Raw genomic sequence first — 13,906 nt, 5'->3', positions numbered from 1 at the left:
ATTTTGCATGCTCAATACTTAAGAATCAATAAGATGATACAAAGGGATATTAATAAGAGGAAAAGCTAATTCTACATTAGATAGCTTTGGTTTTGAAAAGTAATGCATTAAAGAAATTGGAAAAAGAGAAATTAAATCTGATTCCAAGGGATCACTTTAACAATTGCTTGTGAAAATATCCTTTAAAAGTTCTTTAGTCAAACATTTCAGAAGGCATATTTAGGAAATAAGAAATTAAAACGACTGTACATATATACAATCTATATGTTTAATAGCATATATTCACATTTTGACCTCCATTCCTGTGTTCAGCACTGTAATGGATAAGAATTTCAGGAACTGCAGAAAGTAAATGAAATATAGTCTCTGTTTTTAAGGAGCTTAAGTAAAGTTAAGAAAAAAGTTAGCTGTGTGATGTAGTAATAATAAAAAAGAATAGGCTAGTCATACTGAACTTTTAAAAAATGTTTAATGTGTCCATTTGAAAAGTATTACGGTTGATATGATTTCAGTTGGTTGGTTTGCCCAGTATTTGTATGGTCATTTTGTACTGTATTCTGCAACTCAAAAGATACCAGGTGTTACAATGTTTGTTACCAGTACATAGATACACATGAGTGCTAACACTTCACTTTTGCATTGGATTTTATCATTGACAAATAGTTCTCCCAACATTCTCTACCAAATAGACAGCAAATTCTGATCATTCCCATTATCCAAATTTAAGAATACATGTTTATATGTATGAAATTAGCAGGTTAAATATGCATAAATTTTACTTAGATCAAAAAAATTTGTAACAGTGGAACATTTTTAAAAGAATGTAATTTGTGACTCCAATATGTAGCAGAAAAGGTGGGCCTACACTGATTGAAGACGTCCCAGCCCCAACCCCTGATACGCTCCACGGAAGGAATTTGAGGAGTAGCTTGAAAACTCTTAATTTAAATTATATGAACTGTGCATGCATGAAGATTTTTCATTTTAGGATCTTTTTTCTTTAATCAACTTTTCTCCTGGATATTATAAAGTCAGAGTCCCTCGGCTTAAGTGCCACTGTGGAAGGGCCAACTCCTAAATGTCATCAGTTCCCTGGAAGGAGAGGAATGCAGCTGCATAGAAGTTGCTGCTTAACTCCCACAATCTTTAGGCAAGGATACTTCCACCTAAAATCAGTAGTCAGTAGCAACCGGTTGCCTTTTTTTTAACTTGACGAATGAATAGGGAGATAGGCTTTTAAAAAGGAAATTATATAGCATATATTGGGATGTGTGTGTTAACATTTAAAAATTCATATATGAATTTATCAGTCAATTTGAAGGAGGATGACGTCCAGAATCCAGAGAAAAGAGTATCTGGTACCCTTGGGTAAGTGCATAATGAAGCAACAACAGTAGCTAAGTTTGGTGTAACCCCAACATTGGTCAGAGCTCACGTCTCAATAAACATTTTATTCCTCACGACACAATCTGGCCTCTAGGTCTAGGGGTGAGCCTTCTCTGAGGAAACTCCTTTGTGTCATTCCAGTGTGCTTGCTGTTCAGGAACTCAAAACTAAAAACTAGTCTTACGTACATTTGGCCTATTCCTTTCAACCGGCAGACTCCTCATGTTGCTGCTCAGGCTCTTGAAAGCTCATATAGGATATATGTTATGCCCCAGTAAGGAATTCACCGCGCTGCCAGTGATAATTCCACTTAATTCAGGAGATGGTACTTGACCCTTAATGTAAGAGTTTGCTGCTCTTTATAACGAAAGCTAAAACACTGAACTTGGGTCTGAAAATGACTATTAAAACGGATGAGCCAACTAAATCTTCACACCACAGACTAAACTATGTCTAGTGCTGATTAAAACGGGGTGGGCCAGAAACACATGCCTCTCTCCAAACTGGCATTTCAGCAATGTGTTGACTCCTGTATACCATAAACTATCTCAACCTCTAGAGGAAGCAATCGGGAGCACATAAAGAGCTGGGGGACTACCCTCTGATCACACATACACAAAACACATCCACAAAGCTTAACCTGTGACACGATTAGCTTAAGTGAAAAAAATGTAAAGGCATACGCAGAAGACCGGCTCTCTTAGGCGAGAACTTCCTAGGGAACGCCCCGCCCTGCTCAGGGCAACAAGCCCCGCCCCCGATTCTGAAATTCTTTTTGGCCTCTGAGGAGCTCCATGCCAGCAGCGCCAAAGTACCGTGTGTGCACGGTAGGCCTGGTCAGTGCCGCGTGGGAAAGGCGGGACTTCGCTACCTTCTGCGTCATCTCCAGCGCGACGCAAGACGTCACCGGCTAGACTAGGAAGGTCAATTGTGGCTGCCGGCGCGCCCACGCCTACTTTATGCGCGGGGTCGCCGGCGCATGCGAGGAATAGTCTCGGCTGCGCGATACTACGCCGTCGGGAGGTCCGTGTGTCCGGCTCCTTGGTGGTGGCAGACATGCTGTGCCGGCTCAGCCTTCGGTGGCTGCCGCCGCTGCCTGCCCTGCGGCTCGGGGCCCTGGGCCCGCAGCTCGCGCCCGTCCTAACGGGCGGCATGAGGCGCTCCGCTCTGCCAGTGTGGGCAGCCTCGTCAGTCTCTGCAGTTGCCCCGGGTGGCGCGGGAGGCTGGTACGAGGCCCTGGCTACGTCGGCTCCGGTACAGGGCGCGGAGGCGCTGCTGCTCTGCGCGCACACCGCCACGGGCCTGCCCTGGTGGGGCAGCATTCTCCTCACCACCATGGCCCTGCGCGGCGCCGTCACGCTGCCCCTGGCCGCCTACCAGCACTACATCCTGGCCAAGGTGAGGCTTAAGATCCCCAGATAGCTTCCGGAGAGCTGCGTGTTAATCAGCACCAATACGGCAATGAGCTACTTTACAAAAGAACACAGGACAGGAAATAAATGCAAATTTTGTGTGGCTGCCACAGAGCGTGTTAAATACTATTAATTGACTTCTGTTTCCTTGGTTTACATTACTGGGAAATCCAGGGATTGAAACATTAAAGTGCAGAAGGCAGTTCTCATTTAATCCTTAAAATAACCCTATGAAGTAGGTGCTGTTATACATTATGTATGTAAGGGGACAGGACTTTAGAAGTTAAATAATTTGCCCAAGATCACACAGCTAAGTGTACACGCTGGAATTTGAATCTGGTTACAGCTGAGGATATCTTAAATTAGTGTCATATACTCAGACTTAAGGTTTCTTGACATGACCAGTGAACCACATTTTTAAATGAGCTTGAGGAACTAGAAAGTAAAATCATAAATGGTTATGAATGAAGGTCTTTTGTGTGCCCATAACAAAGTGTATTTTTTCTTTAGCTAGGTGGAAAATTTGCAGCCAGAAATAAAAAACATTGCAAGGCATCTTAACCAAGAAGTTGCAGTTCGCGCAAATCAGTTGGGGTGGTCCAAAAGAGTTGCCAGGTAAGCTAATTTTATGCATATAAAACCATGAATATATGTATATATGTGTGTATATATATAGACACAAAATGTATACATGATATTTATTATAGATTTGTGTATTCTGTAGCTTTAGCAGCAAAGTAGTTCTTTCTAATAAGTTTATGTGGCATGATAGTTTTATATACCGGACTGAAAGGAAAGAAATGGAGAAACAAAGATAAGAAGAGAAAGTTCCTTGTTCTTAAGGGACCTCAGGCTATTGAAAAAGACAGCCATGTAATCAAATAATGACTGAATTAAGTACTGTACAAAAGATTTATGTACAGAGTTGGGTCATTATGGAAAGTCAGGGATGAAGATACTGTGCCAGTCTGTTGAGATTTTAATCAATAATGTTACAGGTTATTTGCAAACTTGACCTTTTTGACAAGATTCAGCGGACTGTAGCCCACAGGAATGGGGAGGTAGAAAATATGAATGCCCTAGTAAAAGCGACTGGATAGACAAGGTATTGTCAATCTGCTGTGGTTACTCTGTGTAGCTATCTGCCTTTTCTCTTAGAAAGCCCTTGCCCAAAGGGGCTTAACCATGCTTCAGTTCTATGCCTACAGTCATCCACTAGGAACTTCGAAGGCCCCCTACTTTAGTCAGCCTAAGCTATTACTGCTTAGTTTTCTAAATCCCGATCCTTACTAGAGTGTAACAAAGTGTTAACCAGTTAACAGCAATGAGAAAAATAAGGGCTTTTTAAATATGATTACTAAATTATCCATATATTTTATCTGTATATGGTGTAAATTTGCCAACTATCTTCAGTATGAAATTATGTCCCTCCTTATATAGTGTTAAAAAGACCTGGTATTTTAGAAAATATATTCTTATAGCTTAATGTCTTTACTTGATAAAAGAAAAAGTTGGTAAACCTATAGTTTTAAAGGTTTACTGAGCAGGGAAATCCGAGGACTACAGCTTTAGTCCAAAAGAGCAGATTAGTAGCTGCTCACGTGGGTTATAAATGCAGCCTCAACAAGACTGTGGCACCTTGCTTATGCAGCACTGGCAGGATGATTGTCCAGACACATCCTTACACAGCAGAGTGGCTTTCTAATGCAGGAAACCTTTCTGAGGGTTTCCTGCATTTTCAATGGAATTGGGTTTTGAAGGCTATTTGTAAATGTCAGGTGACATTTGTCAGGTCAGGAAAGTGGGCTGTCCACACAGATGATATAATAACTTCCAAAGGCATGCTGGTGTGGAAGTCTGATTTGTTGGATGACCCAGGTCATTCAGGGACTAGAATATACAGATGTCTACAGAAAGTAACAGGAGATAAAGTTGCAAGAGTAGGCAAAGGCTAAATTTCAAAGAGCCTAGAATGTCTCTATGTACTGTCTTAATTCAGTAGATTATAATTTGATTAAATTCAGCAAACCTATTGAACGTCTACCTTGTATAAAACATGCTACAAGTGATTTAAAGATTAAGACCCGATACTTGACCTTTGAGGAGACTATGGTCCAGAAAGTGGAACTTAAGACAAGAACTGGAATAACTAATATGGTAAACAGAGAAATAGTAAGAAAATCTTTATGAAAGAGTTGACTGAAGGATGGAGACCATTTTGACAGGCCAAGAGCATACACAGTACAAAACCACATTGCTACCTAAGATATGTTCAGGAGTTAAGTGATTGAGCTTGGCTGGAGTGGAGGTATTTGAGTAAAATGTGCTTTTCACCTTTAGAATTTCTGATTGAAGTTGTGGTCATACTATGTCAGTAGTGAAATTTCCCTGGTTAAAGCCTAATTTGCCAAGGACCGCCAGAAACACAGCCTGTAGTTTGACAGTGTCAGATTTATTGAATCATTCTGTGATTTGTGTAAATTGTGAAAGAACTTGGAGTAAAGGACTTTATTTGCGTTTTGTTTAGGCAGTCCCTTCATACACCCAAAATCCTCCATAAATCCCTTAGCCAGTAACCAGAGTGTGCGTGTGTTTGCACTGTGGGGATGAAGCACTGCTAGTAGTCAAACGATGTTTTCTCCTTTTTCTTTTTCCCTCTTCCCTCAATCTAGGCTTACTTATCTAAAGATTCTGCGGAGGCTTGTTTCAGAGCTGTATATTCGGGATAACTGCCACCCTTTCAAAGCCACTGTATTGGTCTGGATCCAGATTCCAATGTGGATCTTCATGTCTGTTGCTCTCCGGAATTTTAGCACAGGGGCAGCACATTCAGAAGGTAGTTATTGAAATCTGTTTCCCCAAATAAGTTCTTTGTACTCTAAGTACATTGTCTTTGTACATAAGTACACTGTACATATAAGTGCAGTTTGTATATAAGTACATTGTCTTTGTACTCTAAAGAGAAGAACAAAAAACCAAGCAAAAAAATTAAAAACACCTATACTTCTGATAATTAGAATATATTCTTTATTATCTCCCTTACAAGGGTATGGAATTTAAAACATTAAGTGTAAGCAAACTAGCTGTGTTGAGAAAAAAAATGAATCTAGGAAGGACATCACTAGTGCGACTTCTTGGAGATCATAATAAAATTAAAATTAGTGTTGTAATTCCATAATTCAGTTTCCTGGCCAAGAATTTTTTCTAAGTTTAAGAGACCAGAAAATATTTCACAGTTGTAAATGTAAACTTTAATTAAGAAAGGTTATAAACTAAAGTGTTTGTTTTTTTACTTTCATTTAAAGGCATTGCTAACCAGAAAGTAATCAGTAGATTTGAAAGAAAGCAGCCTATGGACAAATAATTTTTTAAATTTAAGTCTGAAAAGATTACTGCTTCATATCTCTATTGTCTGTAAATCTCTTGCCTCTTTCTCTGAACAGGAAAGACTAATTTATGTTATAGAATGAAAATAACCTGAATAAAAAATGCAAGTCTTTAGGGTGAGGGACACCTTCTTAGAATTATTTTCCTCTGCTATTTTTAGAAATTCCTTTGTTTTATGTATAAAAATGTTTCAGCAGGTTTTTCTGTTCAGGAGCAGTTAGCTACTGGTGGGGTCCTGTGGTTTCCTGACCTCACTGCCCTGGATTCCACTTGGATTCTGCCTGTCTCCGTGGGTGTCATCAATTTATTAATAGTGGAGGTCAGTGGTTTTAAATGAGATTTGCTTGCCATTTAAGTCATTGGGATTTTTGTTGTTGCTGTTCTGACTTCAAACGAATTTGAGCTGGTGGTGATAGCTCTGGGCTAGAATTGAGATTCCTTGGTTTTGGTCACAGATCAGCTATTGACGATAAACTGTGTCTCAGGCTGGTTCCTTAACTTCTCTGTATTATTCTTTTGTAATTAAAATAGGAGAGCTGAATTAGAGGCGCTTCCAAAATCTCTTTCAGCTTTAAAATTAAATGATTCTAATGCATACGTTTTTGTGATTTGCTTTTTAGTAAAGACAGCAATTAAGATGCCTAATCAACCTGATCAATCTGGTTTTATTTCCACAAGATATTGGTGTTTCGTGTATGTGTTTAATATGTCGATTTGTATTAGTTAGTACCTGACTGCCCTTAGTTATATGACCTTAGAAGAGTCATAGAACTTCTTCATAAGATGGAGTGGAGAAACATACATATAAAATATGACATCCCAAGGGGGAGGGTATAGCTCATTGGTAGAGTGCATGCTTAGCATGCATGAGGTCCTGAGTTCAGTCACCTGTTCCTCCATTAAAAATAAATAAGTAAACCTAATTACTTTCCCCAAAATTAAAAAAAATAATAATAATAATTAAAAAAAAAAAAGAAAAATATGACATCCCAGCCATGTTTTAACCATTATCCTGTGCTACTTTACTTAGCAGTTTAGGGAAAGCATGCCTTTAATCCCATAAAGAACTGTTCTCAGACTGAGTAGAATATAGACTCTGAACTAGAAGAAATCTTAGGAAAGATCTATCTCAGTTGAGCTTTCGCAGACCTCATATCTACTGATCTCTCTTTGGGAAATCTAATACACTTATTTCTTTCAGGCGAGGAAAATGAAGATGATACTCTTAAGGCCTTGGGTAAAGTTTTTTATGTGTAGCCTAGGTGTGTTACCCTAAGAGCACCAGCACAGTTCTGTGAACGTGGTTGGTACTTAGTGAATATTTCTTAGAAAGAAGGAAGTGGTAACAGGTCACAGTGAATTAATGTCAATCCTCTAGTCTTTACTTTATTCCATCTAACAACCCAGCTTAGATAAGTTTAATAAAAATCTATTCTTACTTAGCATTCACCATGTGCCAGGCACAGGTGTACAGAATTTATTTGAATTAACTCATTTAATTCTTAACAGTAATGCTGTGATGTCGGTACTTTTATTACCCCCACTTTAAAGTGGTGAAAGTGAGGAGCAGAAAGTTTAAGTAACTTGCACAAAAACACATAACCACTAAATGCAGGGCTGCCTCATGAACCAAGATAGTTTGGGTGTACAGTCTGTGTTCATAATCATTGAGTTGTGCTGCCTTGTAAATAAGTAATTTACCTTGTAAATTAAGTAAACCATAACTGCTTTTCCTAGCCTTGGTCCTTTCCAAAGTCTGTGTAGCCAGATCACAAACCTTTGAGATGGCTGTCAAGTTCCTTCTTTATGCCAGGCCTTGTATTTAGGTGCTAAAAGCCAAGGTTAATGATTCATACATAATACTTATCTCAGAGAGACTTAAGGTTTACTGACAATCTTTTAAAAACATTGACTTATAAAAATTATGCTGTGATTCTTTTTAATATAGTTCAGTCTCTTTATTGCTATTAATTAAAGCTCCATTTAAGAATTCTACATGATTAAGTTTTTAAATAGATTATCAACCAATAAATTTATCAGTTTTGTTTTTAATTATTTTTTGCTTTTATTAAAGTATAGGTAGAGGGCAGTCAAAAATCCATTTGTATTTTAAAGCATGTCTAATTTAATGTGCATTTTAATAATCATGTGTATATATTCTACCCCTTCAGATGTTTGCTCTGCAAAAAATTGGAATGTCTCGTTTTCAGACGTATATTACATACTTTGTTCGGGCGGTATCAGTGTTGATGATTCCAATTGCAGCCACAGTACCTTCAGTGAGTAAGCACCAGCATTGTGTGAAGCATGTGCTAAATATAAACCTTCTCTGACTGTATTCTGCCTCTTCTATTGAGCTTCCTCTGACCACTCAACCCCTTACTGGTTTCTACTGTCCCTATCACCAAGTGATGTCTGAATATTTCTTGGGATTGGTTAAACTTTCTTTATATGAATATGTCTTAATTCTTCTAAATCAAACTCCTTTTTTCCATTTTTCTTTTTTTTTTTTTCAATCTTGCAAAATACCTTGCACAGTACTATGAACATAGTATTTCTCTGTTTGATTAATTGATATATTGAGTTCTTTCTGTCTTCATAGTCTGGGCCAAGGAAGTTAGCACTTAGAAAAGAAACAAAACTTTGTGCTAGGTCCATATGGTTTCATATGTAATATTATTTAAGCTCATAACAACTTTATGAAACAAGTATACTTGTCTCCATTTGTACGTAATTAAACTTTTATAGAAATAGAAAAAGAAATGTTATGTTTGCAGTTATTTCGTATTTTTAGCCTTTTACTTATTTTCCGTGGATACTTCAGTGCTGAGATGGCTAAAGCTGTATCAGGTATATCTGTCTTTGCTCAGAGCCAACACATAGACCATAAAGTAGTCGTAATTTGTTGCTGGTAGTTAGAGTTCCATCAGCTTGTATGAAAGTACTTCATATGACTTGTCTCAGGAATCTGAAATAGTGTATTTTCAGCCTCACAAATGTCAATTAAATGTTAAATGTTTTTAAGCTATCACTTAGACATAATACTGTCATTAATCTTGTGTAAAATAAATACGTTTTCTCATTTCTAAAATAAACACCATAATGTCTGAGAATTAGTGAAATAATAAGTGCCTATTATAGTACTTTTCACGTAATAATAATGTTGTTGTAAAATACTCTGGTTAAAGCAGAGCAATACAAATTTACTACATTTCTAAGGGAAATAATACCAGTTATCATTGAGAAAACCTCCAGATCAAATATAATAGGAGCAGTCACGTTTTAGTGAGAGATTGAGTTCAAAGTGAGTAACAGAGATCTAAAAAAACAGTGTCTTCAATACCCAAAAGTTCATTCTTTCAAATATAGGAAATTCAGAATTAGACAGTTTAGTGTAGAGCTGATGTGACATCCCTGTGAAGACAGGAGAGACACAGCCTGCTTCTCTCTTAATGTTGCATAATCCACAGCCTGTAATTTCTGCCTTGAAGGCCACAGAATAGTCATGATTGCTGTTGAAGCTTGTTATCTTGTAAGAATAGTAAAATGGTGCTTCAAGTATAGTCAGCCCCTCTCAGGACCCTTGCCAGATGTCCCACCAAACACTTGTGCTTACATCTTAAATATGTGGCCATACCTAACTGCAAAAGAAGCTGGAAAGTACAGCTTTTTTTTTTCCCAGGTGACAGTATATCCTGCTGAAAATTAGGGTTTTATTACTAAGGAAGAAGAATGATGTTTTGTAGGCAGTTTGTAGTCTGACGTCGCTGGGCTCAGTACTGTCCACTTTGTGAATAAGATGATGATGATAGCTAATATTTGTTCAGCATTAACATTGTGCCAGGCAGTGATTTAAATCATTTACATATATTAGTGCATATATTTCTCCCAGCAATGTAGTGAAGTAGGTGCTATTATAATCTCCACTTTAGTGATGAGGGAACCAAGGCACAGAGAGGTTAAGTAGCTCATCCAGGGTCACTGATCTGTTAAGTGGAAGAGTCTTAACACACATCCAGGCAGTTTGACACTTTCTCTTAACTATTATGCTAATCTGCTTTTGAATATGCTTTGCTTTCTGCCCTGAAAAACCTGTTCTCGAACAAATGCAAGTGCTTAATATGGGCCGCATACCATGCCTACCGCTATACGTGAATTTTCTCTTTTATTCCTCACAGCATCCCTTTGAAGTAAGTACCATATTAGGTACTTTCTTACACGCATAGACTACTCTATTACATGTATCTCAAGTCTGTTTTTTAAAAAATCACACTTTAACTCATCATCAATGTATACTCCATTAGGATAATATTTATTAACTAGGAATTACCAGAAGGCCTTCGGGGAGGGTCATTAAAGTCCTCCATGATGTGAGTTTCAGGACTTTTTTTTTTTTTTTTTTTTTTTTTTTTTTTTTTTGTCCCTATTTTATAGAAGATGAAACTGAAACAAGAAAAATAACTTTCCCAAAGTTAAATAAATAGATTTCAAACTCGGGCAGTTTGACTCTAGAACCTGGACTCAACCACCACTTGGTCTTTCCTGTGGGACCTGATTACCTTTATTTCTTTATTTTTTTTCCCATATCAAAATCAGTTTTATTCCATTAAAAAAATTGTGATCAAATAATATAACCAAGGAAAAGAGCCTAGCTTCAAGTCTGCAGTGTAAAATCAAGGGGAAATGATCACATTTCTTTTTAATTGTCACATTTAGGACCTTTAAAGAGTTCACTGGTTTCCAGGGAGCACCAGTATGCTGTTTGTGCCAAAAATTTCATGAGCTGTCCTCAAACATCAAGTTCTGAGTTTGAGCAGCTGTTCAATTGTATGTGATACTGGTTCTCCAACAGCCTGATTACCTTCTGATGCCAAAGAAAAGTTTGGGAAAGATGTATGAATGGGAATGTTTTAAGAGGCTGCAGGACTTGGTCTTTGACCTAAATAAATCAGTCTGGTAGTTAAAAAGAAGACTGAAGATAATGCTGAGACTGTTTGTCTCAGGAAAAGGCAAAGGTAATGCATTCCTGACTATACTAAAAAACTGGTTACTGGGAAAATTTGCAAGATACATGACTGTATGAGGGAAAATGAGGTCTAGGGAGGCTAGGTTTGCCATCATAAATGGCCGTGCCCCCTGTAGCCTCCCTGCAATATAGCAGCTTGTCAGAACTCTTGGTGAGGGAGAAGTATACTTAATTGCCAAAGAAGAGAGGTGAGATCTCTCTTGAGCCTCTGCCTGGGAGCTCTTCTCCGTTATTCATTTCTGTCATGAATACTCTCATTTGGTTTCTTTTGGTTTTTGGTCTTCCTTTCAGCTTTCTTACCTATCTATTAGATCTGTCACAGGTATCTAGTAGCCACTGAAGGTCTTGTTCTGTCCTGGTGTACTTTTGTTTACAGAGATTGCAATTTTCTTTTTTATTGCCTGCCTGTCTCTAGACTTGATGTCCTTGGAGAATGGAGAGATGCTAACATTCATGTCCTTTCTTCTCTCCACAGTCGATTGCTCTGTACTGGTTATGCTCCAGCTTCATGGGCCTTTCACAGAACTTGCTGCTGCGTTCCCCTCGATTTCGCCAACTTTGCCGAATACCGTTAACCAAGTCAGATTCACACACTCCTTATAAGGACCTCTTTGCTGCCTTGCATGCCAAGTTCAGTTCAAGAAAATGACATACTTTCTAGTAATTTTGGAACAATGACAGTGTATTCATTCTTAATGTATTTAGAACATCGAGAAATTCAGATATGATTTAATTTGCTTTTGTTTAAAATCATGAGCCCTGTGAAGTACTGTGGATTAAGATATATTTGGACACTTAAAATCTTTTAAGTGCTAAAAATGTATGTTTAATTATATACTAAGAATATAAGAGGGGAATCAAAGTGTTGGGCCCTGTTTATAAAATTACAACTTATTAGAGGTGCCAGAACCTTGGAGAACAAGACTAGAAAAGTTTTACAAAATAAGAGCATCCAATGAGGTGATTCTTAAAATTTTGGAGGTGTGGAAGATCATATACCTGCTTGAGTATTTGATAAAGCCATGGTTTTCTCTTGAGAAAAGTCCTGGAACTCGCATCATGGAGACCTTTATTGACCCCCTGAAGGCCTTCTGGTAATTCCTAGTTAATAAATACTATCTTAATGGAACATACGTTGATGATGAGTTAATGTGTGATTTTTTAAAAAATGGACTTGAGAAACGTGCAATAGAGTAGTCCATGCGTATAAGAAAGTAATATGGTCAGTGGTATTGCTTCCCAACCCTGCTCTGAAAGAATGCAGAAAGTGTTCATTCCTTTTTCTATAATTTAAGAAGTCTGGAATAAAGATAGCACTAAGTATTGCTGGAGCCCAAAGTAGAAAATCTTAAGCTAATCATATGGAACATGAAGGAACCAGGTCTCTCTGATAATCCTTTAAGAAAGTGAAAAGCTGGTGCTAGGGTTAGGGTAATGCTAACTGGAAGACTCTTTTAAACCTGTACACCTTGGTATGATAATACATAATCTTAAGTTGGTCTGAGGATCTTATATATTACAAAATTCGTAAGTTCATAGCTTGGTAAAGGGAGCAAAATACATTTTAAAAGCTTGAAAGATCAGGATAGTACTTATAACAATTTAAAAATTAAACTTAAAAATAATTGCTAAATACATGAAAGTACATTAGTTTCACTATTACCAGAAATTAAATAGGTGGAGAATCAGTCAGCTTATTCAGTTACAGAGCGTGCATGTGAACCTTGTGCTTATACTGTGTATTCAGTCATTGGAGAATGTAGTAGATCACATAAACGTGAAGTAAGATTGTGCAGAATTCTGGAGACAGAACTATTTGAGCCTTTTTCATCATCTCTAAGTACAGTAGACCCTTCTCTCTCCTAGCCCCAGAAGGCCACAGCCTTTAAGAGCTTCGAACTGTCAGCTGCTGGAATCCCAACAAACAAACAACTGAACCAAACTTCATTAGGTAAGGACTAACACAGCTACAGAGAGGGAGCAGTTAATTCTATGGCTCTTGAAAGTACTACCTTGACTGCAGTCATTTGTGGAATACAGTCTAAAAGCAAAAAGGACTATTAGAAATCTTAGAACTTTATTTGGTAATTGTATTGCTGCTCTATACCTCTTACTGTGAAGTAAAATGTATAGTGATGTTTACTGGTATGTTAGTTTTCCGTGGTTGCTGTAATAAATTCTTCATGCTGCTTATGCACCAAGAGGAAGATACTACTGAATAAATTAGTTGGAGATATTATGAGATATATCTCTTTCAAATTTTTCCTTTAAAGCATAGGTTTAGGGGTTGCCCCTGAGAAAAAAATTTGTCCCGAAGAAGAGGGTCTTCCCCACAATTCTCTACCCCTACATCAGAAAGCCTAACCTCCATGTGTGTTTCACCTAAGACCTTCCACAATCTTGATTAAGAATTGATGAAAGTAAATTCATAATTATGACAAGATGAGGAAGATTTAAACATACAAGTTGTTTTTGCTCCTTTGGGCCTCACCTCCTTAGGAGATAACATTCCTTAATCTCATCAAGGAACACAACTCTTTAGCGGGTAGCCTTCCTCCTTAATCTTGTGAAGGGACAGGATAACCCATGACTCACTTGGTACCTATACGTCTGAATTGTGTAAACTATCAGTAATAAGTCATTTGACATAACCCTTTGTCTCAAAAACATATAACTGCTTTGACCTCTAATGGCA

General features: G+C 37.8%; 1 protein-coding gene across 4 annotated transcripts; it reads left to right on the top strand.

Annotated features, from left to right (window-relative positions):
• The first annotated feature begins 2,214 nt into the window (after positions 1-2,214).
• Positions 2,215-13,453, top strand: COX18 (cytochrome c oxidase assembly factor COX18). Of its 4 annotated transcripts, XR_012500010.1 has the most exons (7): positions 2,251-2,784; positions 3,313-3,413; positions 5,471-5,634; positions 6,380-6,504; positions 8,357-8,464; positions 11,687-12,305; positions 13,078-13,453. XR_012500010.1 is itself a non-coding variant. In XM_074344893.1 (6 exons), the coding sequence occupies exons 1-6, from the start codon at positions 2,443-2,445 to the stop codon at positions 11,812-11,814; spliced, it is 972 nt and encodes a 323-aa protein (XP_074200994.1). In that variant the 5' UTR covers positions 2,215-2,442; the 3' UTR covers positions 11,815-12,350. The 4 variants fall into 4 exon arrangements, 3 of the variants coding, with proteins under 3 accessions (XP_074200994.1, XP_074200981.1, XP_010967656.2); XM_074344893.1 differs by lacking the exon at positions 13,078-13,453 and having other exon boundaries at positions 2,215-2,784; positions 8,357-8,468; positions 11,687-12,350; XM_074344880.1 differs by lacking the exon at positions 13,078-13,453 and having other exon boundaries at positions 11,687-12,350.
• The last annotated feature ends 453 nt before the right edge of the window (positions 13,454-13,906 follow it).

The sequence above is a fragment of the Camelus bactrianus genome, chromosome 2, assembly GCF_048773025.1.
Source record: "Camelus bactrianus isolate YW-2024 breed Bactrian camel chromosome 2, ASM4877302v1, whole genome shotgun sequence".
NCBI classification, from domain to species: Eukaryota; Metazoa; Chordata; class Mammalia; order Artiodactyla; family Camelidae; genus Camelus; species Camelus bactrianus.
The sequence above is the reverse complement of the archived record's forward strand: the minus strand, read 5'-3'. Positions and strand labels throughout refer to the sequence as shown.

Excerpts from the sequence above, each read along its gene's own strand:
- COX18 (XM_074344880.1), top strand. The coding sequence starts at position 2,443 with ATGCTGTGCCGGCTCAGCCTTCGGTGGCTGCCGCCGCTGCCTGCCCTG. Across the intron at positions 5,635-6,379 it reads AGGGGCAGCACATTCAGAAG|CAGGTTTTTCTGTTCAGGAG; the intron begins GTAGTTATTGAA and ends AAAATGTTTCAG. Across the intron at positions 8,465-11,686 it reads TTGCAGCCACAGTACCTTCA|TCGATTGCTCTGTACTGGTT; the intron begins GTGAGTAAGCAC and ends TTCTCTCCACAG.